Below are 13,387 nucleotides of genomic sequence, written 5' to 3'. Positions count from 1 at the left end.
GCACGAACGCACTTACACACTTCCCTTCTTGGCACAAGCACACGCACGTGTAAGAACACATACATAAATGTACCCATCCATCCGTTGATTCCGGTCCTTTACCTTTTGCTATGTGAAACCATTTAGGAGAGCAACAGTGCGTATGATTTACGTATAATTTTCCACTTCATTTCCTTGGCCCACCGCATTTACATGATTAAACTCTTTAAACAGAATTTGTCAACCACAAACATTTATAAAGTAATTCATAAAGCGAACAAAAAACACATACACATGCATAGGCATATATCTTCTACAGACTTATAGTCTAGTTTATTTTGTTTATTTTTTCTTGTTTAAACTTTAGATTTGTTTTGCCCTTCGAAGGGTTTTTCCTCTGAACTTCATTGTGCACCACCGCACTGCATTGTATCGTTCATTCAATCCTACTTGCCATAATTCTTACGTTTCTTCATAATTTTCGTTATGCTTGCCACCATGGCTACTTCCGGCATTGTCAGTTTGGCATCTTCTTGAAAATCACAGCGACGCGACAAATGCAACCAGGCACGTTCCGGATTCAATGATATGGGCGTTTGTAGCCATGTAACATAATCGATTTTTAAAGAACCCGTCAATAACTACGAAAATGTGGGGAAATTTGTACATTTTAAATAAATATTTTGTATTTTAATTTTATTCTCTATTACCTGATCGAATGGATGTTGATCGATAAAGAACATTGTTTTCAACAATGTTGGTTTTGTTTCTTTAATATTTTGCCCTTGGGCACCCTGAAAGGGACTGGGATCATTTTCACTTGTTCCCAGCTGTTCCATAAGCCATTCTTTGTTATTCTTCAAATAATTGTAACAGACCTTGAAATAGAAACATATATTTTTAAAAAATCCAGGCCTCGAAAAAAAAATTTAAAAAATCCAAGCCTCGAAAAAAATATTTTTAAAAAATCCAAGTCTCGAAAAAAATATTTTTAAAAATCCAAGCCTCGAAAAAAATATTTTTAAAAAATCCACACCTCGAAAAAATTATTTTTAAAAAAATCCACGCCCGAAGAAAATATTTAAAAAAAATCCACGCCTCGAAACAATTATTTTTAAACCAGTAAGGAAAGTAGTAAAGTCGGACGGGGCCGACTATATTACCCCCTTCACCACTATGGGCATATTAAACAGGACTATTAACATGAAATTGGATGAAATAAAATTTGTGATATTTATTTAAATGTGAATCTACCTAGATCTATCCATAAAAAATGTAAATCAACTTCAAACAAATAAAAATAGGTCATCCGTTGGGCTATTTCTGTACTTCTAGAAAATGCAACTACGTAATTCTATGCTCAATTTTGTAAGTTGTGCAAAATTTGATGTCAATCTGACTAACATGAGGAGTTTGATGCCCAATTTACTTGAAATCTGGCGAAAAAATATATGGAAGCTCTATCCAAATATTAAGCGATTTCAAACAAACTTGTCACATTAGGTTATACTAATTTCAGAACGTTTTGTTTCTATCAGCATATTGGTTCCTTGGTGCGTCAATTACTTAAAATAAATCTATAATAAAAGGGAGCTATATCTAAATCTGGACCGATTTTCACGAAATTTCGTGCAAATCGAAAAATATATAGCGACTTTGGTGTACCATTTACATGAAATCGGACGAAACTATATATGGGAACTATATAGAAATCTGGACCGATTTTCACGAAACAAGGCAGACATCACTCTAGGCTCAATTCAGTACGTTATGCCAAATTTCGTGCAAATCGAAAAATATATAGCGACTTTGGTGTACCATTTACATGAAATCGGACGAAACTATATATGGGAGCTATATAGAAATCTGGCCCGATTGACGCGAAACTTGGCAGACATCACTCTAGGCTCAATTCAGTACGTTATGCCAAATTTCGTGCAAATCGAAGGATATATAGGGACTTTGGTGCACCATTTACATGAAATCGGACGAAACTATATATGGGAGCTATATCTAAATCTGGCCCGATTTTTACGAAACTTGGCAGACATCATTCTAGACCTAAATGATTAGGCTTTACCAAATTTCGTGCAAATCGAAAGATATATAGGAACCGTTTACATTAAATCGGTTAAATATATATATGGGAGCTATATCTAAATCTGAACCGATTTTTCCCAATTTCAATAGGGTTCGTCCTTGGGCCGAATAAGTGACATATGCCAAATTTCATCCAATTCGGATCATAAATACGACCTGTACTTTGTTTACAATTTAACATGGACAGACAGACGGACGGACGGACATGCATAAATCGACTTAGAAAGTGATTCTATGCATATTTTCAAAAGGAACCATGTGTCTATCTCGTTTCCTTTTGCCTGTTACAAACGTATGCACAAAGACATAATACACTGTACCACAGTGTGGTGAAGGGTATAAAAATCCACGCCCCGAAAAAAAGATTTTTAAAAAATCCACGCCTCGAAAAAACTATTTTAGTAAAAACCACGCCTATTATTATGCTTAAAAAATATTTATAAAAAATTCACGCCTATTGTTATGCTTTAAAAAATATTTTTAAAAAATCTAATCCAAAATATTTTTAAAAAATCTACCCCTATTGTTATAATTAACAAGTAAAACAAGCGTTAAGTTCGGCCGGGCCGAACTTTGGATACCCTCCACCAGGGACGTACGCAGGGGGCGGCCCGGGGGGCCTGGGCCCCCCCCCGAAATGAAATTTTTTCACAGTAAATGTATGTCTGCATTTTTTTCATTTTGTACTACCGGGCCCCCCCGAAATGAAATCCTGTGTACGTTGCTGCCCTCCACCATAGCTATACTGACAGATAAATGCAATGAAAATATAGGGAACATACCAAAAAATGGGCATATACCGATAATTCTACAAACTGATTTATGTAAACCATTATGTACACCAAATACAAACTTCGGCAATTTTTAATGGGGATTTTTCCTAAAATCCGTAAGATCCAAAAAGTGGACTGATATTGTTCAAGCATGGTATAAAATCCTCAAACTACTGTAATTTAGATTACAAAGTTATATGAGGCTATGCCTAAAGGGGGACCAATATTGATTCATAGTGTAGGAAATAGTGAATATTTGGGGATATCATTATATGAGGGCTATGCCTAATTAATGACCGGTATATGCCAATTTTTAACCCAATATATTAAATGTTTATCTCAATTCTTTCCTTCAGGAGGTATCACTATATTGAGGAGATGCCTAACTGTCTGCCGGTATATTTCAATATTGTTATGTTTAATTTTTTTATCACAATATATTTAGAAGGCGGAATGCTTACAACAGATGGCTAAATAGTCTTTGTAGGATAAAAATTGACTATTCCCCGTAACGACTACCCAACCCCAACACACCGAACAAATCAGATAACTATTTTAATATAAACAAAATCGTTTTAGAATTCCATACTATACAGGGTATGAACTGCAAATTTCGTCTACAGAATATCCCCCATTCTATGATGGAATGCAGCTATATGGGGATAACCCCAACACACGGAACAAATTAGCTAACTATTTTAATATAAAACCAGTGAGCGGAGCAGTATAGTCAGACGGGGCTGACCATACGATACCCTACACAACTACCATGGAACTCAAATTTTCTGCTGATGTTTATTCCGAGCCTGGGCAATATTTCGTGATATTTGCACCCTCTTGCGCGATTAGAGGTAAACAGCACCCCTTCCTCACACTGACATATTTTCCGGATATTACGTGTATTCAGTACAGCCATTGTCCAGATTTCCTTCACCGTGGGTTGTGTTGTGATGTTCGACTCGACTCGAAAATAACACAAAAAATTAAGGTTTCGGTCCACTTCATCCCAATATTATTGTCTGATCATTACCGAAAATTATAGGCATTGTCCTTGACCATAACTGGAACCTCATGGAACATTTCAAAGCGATCAGCGCTATAGTTCCGATCTCTAGAGTGGTAATGGGTTACTAAATAATATAATATACGGAGATACCTGTAAATATTTAGGTTTAACTCCCACATCCGAACACATACAACAATATAATTGGTATTAATTTAAAGGTCAACATCTCGTCTTGTATATAATATAAACTTCTCGGGTCTATGTCTTTCAGGGGTAAATATATACGCTATAGAATACAAATTTTGTCATTTTTCACACAAAAGTCAAAGTCCATTTGACCCGCTAAATATTGACCTATCTTTCTCAAACCAGGCATGCTTATTCTTTGGCCCGGTCCCCTTCTCCATGCAAAATTTCACGATGTTCGGGCCATTTTTGCGGCCTCTGGAGCGACCAGAAAAACCGATAAAAATTTAGTATTTGGTCCATTTCATCCTCTAAATATTAACCGATCTTTCCCAAATACAATAGGGGTCTTCATTGGCCAGAACACAACCTACATGCAAAATTTCGTGCAGATTGGTCCATAACTGTGGCCTGTATCGTGTTTACAAATTATGATGGACAGACGGACGGACGGACGGTCGGACACACATGTCTAGATCGACTCAGCTAGTGGAGATATGACGATCGATATACTTAAAGGTGGGTCTAGGACCAATATTTCGCGGCGTTACAAACTTTTGGGGCTGCACAAAGCTATAATACCCTGACAACATAGTTGTGTAGGGTATAAAAATGGGGTTATATGGGGACTACCCCTAAAATGGGGTGAATATTAATAATTTTATGGTTGGTAGATTTGTTACCATATACGACTACAAAATACCAAATTATAGCAAATTCGGTTGAAAAACGCGCTCAAGAACCCCAAAATACCGAAAATTGGGGGGTACCTTATATGGGAGCTATCCGAAAAAATTTACCTTTATTTATAATATTTTGTGGGGAGATTTGCTATCCAATAAGAACTCAAAGTACGAAATTTCAGCGAATTCGGTTGAAAAACGCACTCAAGAACTTCAAAATACATAAAATTTGGGAATACCCCTATATGGGGCTATCAGAAAAAGGTTTATAATTTTTTGTGTAGATATTTGGCACTAAATAATAACCCAATGTACCAAATTTCAGCGAATTCGGTTGAAAAACTCGCTCAAGATCCCCAAAATACCGAAAATTAGGGAGTACCTTATATGGGGGCTATCTGAAAAAATGAACCTATATTTAAAATTTTGGTGGGAAGATTTGCTACCCAATAAGAACTCAAATTACCAAATTTCAGCGAATTCGGTTAAAAAACGAGCTCAAGAACCCCAAAATACCGAAAATTGGGAGGTACTGTTATATGGGAGCTATACCTAAACGTGGACCGATATATCCCATCTTCGAACTTGACCTGCCTGCAGACAAAAGACAACCCTATGCAAAATTTTAGCACCCTATCTCAATTCCTTCAGAAGATAGCGTGATTACAACAAACGGACGGACGGACATGGCTCTTAGAATTTTACCCTGATCAAGAATATATATACTTTATAGGGTCGGAAATGAATATTTCGATGAGTTACAAACGGAATGACAAAATTAATATACCCTCCATAGTATGGTGGAGGGTATAAAAAAATATTGTTTATCAAAAAGGAATTTCCTAATATTTTATACCTTCAATGCCTGTTTTCCAATATCGGTAGTCAAGACATCACTTGCCAGCACCTCAGCTACAAAATCCGTTATACCCACATCCATTTCCATGGCATAATTAGCCGGTGGACTATGACTCATACGATCCGAATCAGCAGTACCAATTTCATCGATTTTAACAGTACTAACAGCACTCATACCACCACCTCTACGACCTGAATCACCAAATGTCTCCAAGATAATACTATCCTTAGCCTGTTTCAAAAATAAATCTATTTGATCGGTGTGTTTATCATCCTCATCAATGGAACATATGGCTTCCGATATGGTATAACAAATCGATGCCTTATCCTGATCATTGGACTTCTCATATTTCTCTGCGGTCTTTATGAGTTCCGTATACAATCCGGCAAACATAACTTGCATTAGGACAGAGTCACCTGAAAGGGAGTGTAAAATTGTTTACCAAGACTGATTACTATCTATCTTACTGTCTTACTCAAAGGCCTGGTGGAGACCGGTGTTATATCCTGCAGCATAGATGTAACCTTATACAAGCCCTCCGGTATACAATCCCACATTTCGGATACACATGTCAGGGCCAATGACATTGCCTGATACATACTAGCTCCAGCTTCCACAGCATTGATTAGCATATCCACAGTGGTGTTAAGTACAGGATAGACAAAATGCATAATGGCTTCCAACCATGGTGGGCGTTTTTGATTCCAAACCTAAAGGAATAACAAGAGGGCTATCATTTGATCTCCAAATTGTACCGACATATACCTGTCTTTTGTCCAAACAGTCACTCCATCCAGGCATGCCGATTTCTTCCAAATTTTTAACCAAGCAGGATTTAATATCCACTGCCTTACCCAAGGCCACCAGGAGATAGGTCAATGATAATACAATCTGACAATTGGATTGACCCACAGGATCTTAATAGTAGAAAGAATAAAAAGAGATCCCATAATTCTGTCTGAAATGTTGTGGGGTCCCGTCTTACCCAAATCATCGGCCAACAAATCGGAAACCTTAAAACATTCTCCACGACACAAAAATCCTTCGCACTTCTTCGATTCCGTAGCAGCCTCCACGAAGGAGTTCCGTGCAACATTTTTAAAATTCTCCGACGATGGTAAATGTTGCAGAAGATGTTTCAATATGATGCCCGTCAAATAGGCATCACGCATTAGGAGGACCTTCACCAAAAATGACCAATCCGCTTCGGGTGATGCCAATAGAACTTTTAATTCTAATGCTATGGCGCTATTTGTATTGAGGTCTGCAAATTCAGTTACCCATTGGCAGGACTGATCCTTGGGAAACATTCGAGGTTGGGCAAATATTATCCAGGCACTTGGCAGACCATGACGTGATGAAAACATTTCCATATTTTCCAAACCTTTGCGAAAGACCTGAATTATATTTAAAAAATCCACACCTATTATTATCCTTGAAAAATAATATTTAAACCAGTAAGGAAAATAGTAAAGTCGGACTGGGCCGAATATATGATACCCTTCACCAATTTTCGAAGGAAGGAAACTAGACATTAAATTTAACGAATTTAAATCTAACCAGATTTTCTCAAAACTTAACACACGAGCTATGGTTGGGACAGATTTACATCTCAAAGGCACGAAAATTCCCATGAACATGCAGAACAACATATGGGAGCTAAATCTAAATCTGAACCGCGCAAAATATCGCGCAAATCGAAAGATATATGTGGACTTTGGTGCACCATTTACATAAAATCGGACAAAACTATATATGGAAACTATATCTAAATCTGAACCGATTTTCTCGAAACGTAGCACATATCATTCTGGACCTAATTCAGTACCCTATCCCAAATTTTGTGCAAATCGAAAGATATGTAGATACTTTGGAGCCCTATTTACCTTAAATCGGACGAAAATATATATGAGTGCTATATATAAATCTGAACCGATTTTATAGAAACTTGACACACTATGCAAATCGAAAGATATATAGGGACTTTGGTGCCCCATTTACCTTAAATCGGACGAAAATAGATATGGAAGCTATATATAAATCTAAACCGATTTTCTCGAAACTTGGCACACATAATTCTAGACACAAATTTCGTGCAAATCGAAAGATATATACGGGCTTTGGTGCACCATTTACATAAAATCGGACAATACTATATATGGCAGCTATATCTAAATCTGAACCGATTTTCACGAAACTTAGCGCACATCATTCTACACCTAACTCAGAACTCTATGCCAAATTTCATGGAAATCGAAAGATATATAGAAACTTTTGTGTCCCATTTACCTTAAACTAAATCTGAATTGATTTTCTTCAATTTCAATAGGTTCGTCCTTGGGCCAAATAAGTGAGCTGTGCCAAATTTCATCCAAATCGGATCATAAATGCGACCTGTACTTTGTTTACAATTTTACATCTACAGACGGACGGACGGACGGACGGAGGGACATGCATAAATCGACTCAGAAAGTGATTCTATGCATATTCTCAAAAGAACCATGTGTATATTTCGTTTCCTTTTGCTGTTACAAACATATGCACAAAGAAATAATACCCTGTACCTGTGGTGAAGGGTATAAAAATCCACGCCTGTTATTATCCTTAAAATTATCTTATTAAAGACTTTCCCAAAATTTATATTTCCTCTTTTCCTCATCTTTCCTTCAATTCTGTTATTTGCTAGCAAATAAAGTAAAAGTGCATCCAAACAAATACAACAAACCTTTGAGAGTACTCCAAGCGGTGCACCCCTTAACAGGAGGCAATAGAAAAGTTCCCTGCACTTTGCATGTATGTCGCGTATAATGACACTTTGGTTATTTAGCTGTAATCCTGGGAGAATAAAATAGACACAAACACGCATACAAATACTCGTATTAGACATGCAATATGAAGATGCACAAAACAGATGCTGTAAATATGATAATTAAATGTTAATTAGAGGCAAATTCCATTTGGTTAAATTTTAACAACGAAACGAGAGCGATTAAATAATTATTTTTTTTGGGAGGGCACAACATCATTAGGAAAATTCTTTCGTTTGTTCGTATTTTTTTTTAGAAAATTCCATGCAAGTTAGAATCCCTCCAGTAATACTTACAAAAGACTCTCTCCCCTCTCTTCCCATTGGCTATAGGTCGACAACGACTACTTACCCACATATGCCTCACCACTTTCACTGACATGGGGCAGCAATTCTGCCACACAAAACAACAAATTGCAAATATCACACAAATGCAATTGGGCACGAGCATTGCTGGTGACAATCTGTGAATAGCGTACCGTCAACACGCTCAAGGTCTCATTCAGCATACCGCCAAAGATGCGTTGTGCCATTTTTGGGGGCACCGAATTCCATAGATCATCTTTGGTGCCGCACATATACAGCCACCACATTTGTATGGTATATGAACCACGTTCCGATTCAAAAAATGGTTCGGTGTCTTCCCAATGCAAAGCATCAGCATCCTGCACGATGTACAGCAACAGAAGACGACAATGTAAATCCAATAAACGTTCCGCTAAAGCCTCCGATAATTGAGAATATTGTTTGAGGGAAATTTTTAAAGCTCCACCTTTTTCGTCGCCTTTAGGTGGACAGATTTTCGTAGTGCATGCCTGTAGATAAACATTTAGGCAATTTCGAACTAAGGCTGCGGCACCAATTGTCGCAGTTAGCACAGAGAGATCGGCATGATCTAGAGACTCTTGTGACAGGACATGTAAATGTTCTAAGAGTAGGTCAGCTGATTTGGTAACAATGCCCACAAATTTATCTGGATCAGAGGTCTTGACAACCACAGAGGACTGAAAAGAGAGAGAGAGGATATTGTAAACTGAGTTTTTAGCATATAAATTTCAAAGGTTCTAAATATAAACTAGCTTCTGCCATAAGACTCTGAGGCGACTAAAGTTCCTCTGTAAAAAAAAACATCTCACACTGGACAGGGTGGTTTCCTGTTTTAGTCTTCTAGTGCTAGGTTCAGTCATTTTTTGCCTGAGAATGATTTTTGTCTATTAGAAATAATACAAATTTTGGCATAGCTTACTGAATTGAGTCTAGAATGATGTGAGCTAAGTTTCTTGAAAATCGGTTCAGATTTGGATATAACTCCCATATATATTTTCGTCCGATTTAAGGAAAATGGTGTACCAAAGTCCCTATAAATCCGTCGATTTGCACGAAATTTGGCACAGCGTACTGAATTAAGTCTAGAACGATGTGTGTTAAATTTCGTGAAAATCGATTCAGATTTAGATATTGGTACCATATATATTTTCGTCCGATTTAATGTAAATGGTGCACCAAAGTCCCTATGTATTCATCGAACTCAAAATGTGGCCGAATGCACAAAGCATACTGAAATAAGTGTAACCTAACATGTGAAAAATTTTGATGAAATCGGTTTAGATATCCATATTTTGCTTTAAATTTATTTACATAATTTTGTCCCATTGTAAGAAGCAACTCTATATCTGACCAAAATTTAGTATAGTTTGCAGAATGACATGTTTAATTTCGTGTTTACAGTCCTTAAAAATGCGACGTCTGTTAGAATTCCATCTGTTGAATATACCCAAAGTGGTGAAGGGTATCATATAGTCGGCCTCGTCCGACTTTACTGCTTTCCTTGCTGGTATAAATTGGAGCAGATGCAGACATAGCTTCCATACAAAACACTCTAAATCTGCCCGAAAGAAGTGAAAATTAGCATAGGTTGGTAGAGGTGAAGAGTATCATATAGTACGCCCAGCTCGACTTTACTGCTTTCCATCCAACAAAGACGGAACTGGATGGAGTGCAACTTCATCTATCTTCCGAAGCAAAGCACCTCGGCACACTCCTGGACTGTCAACTACGATGAAATAGGAACGTTGAGGAAGGACGAAGAGAGGGATTATTGCACTCTATGCATGCAAGAACTCCATTGGGAAAAGCTGGAGGCTAAAACCATCAACTATACACTGGTTGTATAACACAGTGGTAAGGACCATCCTATCATATGGTTCTCTTGTGTGATGGAACTGTCTGCGACACAAGTCGACATCCAGTAAATTAGTTACAGGAGCCAGGAGGAGTACGCCACAATCAGCTCTGAACGCAATTCTGAATTTTAAGCCCCTGGGCTTCAGCATAAAGTGCCAGGCCGCGCGTAGCGCCCTAAGGCTGCAAGAAACAAAATCTCTGGCGAAGTTGTACCTTTGGGCATGGTAGTATTTTGAACGAGCCAGGTATGACATTGGACCAGCAAGCTGAAATCTTCGCGATTTGGAAGGCAGCGGAATTGATAAAAAGTCTGGATGCAGAGGTCGCTGATGCGGTGACTATCTTTGTGGATAGTCAAGCGGCTCTCAAAGCCATCAAATCGAGTTATATAAAATCTGAGGCCGTCCTTAAGTGTAGAGCAGCTTTGGAAGAACTTACTTACAGCTATCGGTTGTGTTGGGTACCAGGACATTGTGACATCTTGGGTAATGAAAGAGCGGACGAACTAGCTAGACGAGGATCTCAATCCACAGATCTAGCAACTGATAACTCAACCAAACCACCCATATGTCATTTTTACCGGAACTTTGAGGCATTCTTCGACGGAAGAGCCTACGAACTTTGACACAACGAACCTGGGTGCAACGTGTCAAGATCCATTTGGCCGACTCTGTCTACCAAAAGAACCCACTCACTGTTGAACCTGAGAAAGCTGAAATATGAGTAACGACAGGAATCATTACTGGTCATTGCAATATCAGGGCCTTTACTAGAAAATGGGATCTTGATACAACTGTTTACTGTAGACTCTGCGTTGACGAGGGGGAGACGGAGACAATTGAGCATCTTCTGTGTCACTGTCCAGCCCTGGCTTACAGGCGGCACAGACTAGTGGGTGCTAATTTTTCACCGAGTCTTAGCTTCTTCTCAATAACCGAACCTGCTCTATTCTACAGCATAATTAGAAACCCAAAGTGGCTGGGAAAGTGCAACCTTAACACGTAATACATCTAATCTCCATAGCCATCGACATTATTCCAAACTTACCTTCTTATATATTTCTGTAAGCTTCTCATCTCTCTTTACTTTCCCGATCTTCTCTCCCCTAAAAATCTCTTCTTATTTCTGTTCTTCTTGTGGATGATAACAACGGACCTAACGGTCCCAGAGTGCTGTAGCCACATAAGTGACTGCACATCCCCAAACCTAACCTACTGCTTTCCATGCTGATTTTCTATTATAAATAATTACTTTCGTTGATATAAGGTTCTATAGGAAAACAAATTCGGATGGGTGGACTATTTTATACGGTCATTTGAATGACCTCACATGGAACTACACTACTGGGAATAACTTTTTAACTATCTTTTGTGGAACATATTCTGTCCATGGTATTACGAATTTTCCCGCATAAGGAATTTCAAATTTTAAAAGATTTTTTGTGGGGGAAATTATATTCCCAAAGAACTTAAATTAAAAAAAATTTAAGCATTTATCATTTAAACTTACAAAATCTCCTTCACTCAATTCCTTCTCGGTATGCAATAGACCCGAATGTTTTCGATATGATGCAAAATATTCATCTTCCCACCATAGAATCATTTTAATGGCAGCAAATGAAGCATAACGAGGGAAATCCAATTTTCCTCCCACAACACCAGTACAAAGACGTTCTTGCAGTACTCGCTGGTGGGTCTGGAAATTAGAAAAAAAAAATTATGTAATGAGAACGACTTTTATTTTTTACACTTGCCTGATAAAATTCCAAATCACGTTGCAGTAATATTGGAACACGGTCCATAAGATTTCCTTCTTCCATAACCTCCATTTTGAATATACAATTGTTTTAATTTTCTTTAGAAAAGTTTAAGTGAATAAAAATGTAGAACTTTATGCTAACAAAAATGCACTCGGAATGTTACTGTTATTTGAACAAAATAAATAACGACAAAACAATCGATTCGTTGGCCTGGCAACAATGTTTAATGTCATATTCAATGTTATGCTACATTTACCTTAAACTTGTTCTATAATCATGTAATTTAGCAAATGTATCAAAATATCTGTATTTTTTGGCATTGTGAGAACGTTTTTAAACAGAATAAGCTGTAAATTGGTATCTTGAGTTCTCATAGGGTACCAAATCTCCCAACCAAAAATTGTGAATATTGGCCCACTTTTAACAACCACTATAATTTCGCTTACAACCGGTAATAAAATAATGTTGTTAGTGGTTCATTTTCAGGTAGCCCCTATACAATAAGACTTCTAATACGATATTCAACAGAATTAGCTGTAATCTGGTATTTTGGATTCTCATTGGCGTCCACTATTTCAGTTAGCCCCATATAATGGCGCCTTATATTTTTCAGCCGAATTGGCTGTCATTTATTATTTTTCATTCTCCCTGAGTACGAAATCTCCCCACCAAAAATTAACAATATTAATCCACTTTTAAAGTAAGTTCCTATTTCAAATACGGTTTTGATCCGAATTGGCTACCACAAATTATCAATATCAGTCCATGTTTGGGGTTTTAGGCCTTTCAGAATCTCAAAGGCAATAAAAACGCTTTAGAGTTTAGGGCTTTGAGATTTGAAGGTTATAAAATTCTCTCGGATATATAACGATCCAAACCATTATTTATAACATCGGCAGGCCCGGCAATATAATTAGTGCTACCAAAACTTGATGGAGAAAAAAAATTAACAGCTATGTTGTAAGGGTATTATAATTTTTTGTGACACAAGAGTTTGTAACTTCACGGAATATTGGTCCTAGACCAACCTTTTAGAATACTGATCGTCATAT

The 13,387-nt window shown here is 37.5% G+C and overlaps 1 protein-coding gene across 1 annotated transcript; it reads right to left on the bottom strand.

The window, feature by feature from the left end:
* Window positions 1–425: 425 nt before the first annotated feature.
* LOC133329129 (uncharacterized) lies at window positions 426–12,404 on the bottom strand. The gene is made up of 10 exons (XM_061537624.1): window positions 12,330–12,404; window positions 12,086–12,283; window positions 8,745–9,396; window positions 8,312–8,421; window positions 6,572–6,983; window positions 6,352–6,503; window positions 6,062–6,296; window positions 5,584–6,002; window positions 690–857; window positions 426–620 (listed from the first exon to the last, which is right to left on the bottom strand). Exons 1-10 carry the CDS (start codon window positions 12,402–12,404, stop codon window positions 426–428), a joined length of 2,616 nt encoding a protein of 871 aa, XP_061393608.1.
* Window positions 12,405–13,387: the final 983 nt, after the last annotated feature.

The sequence above is a fragment of the Musca vetustissima genome, unplaced genomic scaffold (assembly GCF_032173495.1).
Source record: "Musca vetustissima isolate MV318-11 ecotype Yass unplaced genomic scaffold, APGP_CSIRO_Mvet_v1 utg7330, whole genome shotgun sequence".
NCBI classification, from domain to species: domain Eukaryota; kingdom Metazoa; phylum Arthropoda; class Insecta; order Diptera; family Muscidae; genus Musca; species Musca vetustissima.
Note: the sequence above shows the minus strand (reverse complement) of the source record. Positions and strands in the feature narration are given on the sequence as shown.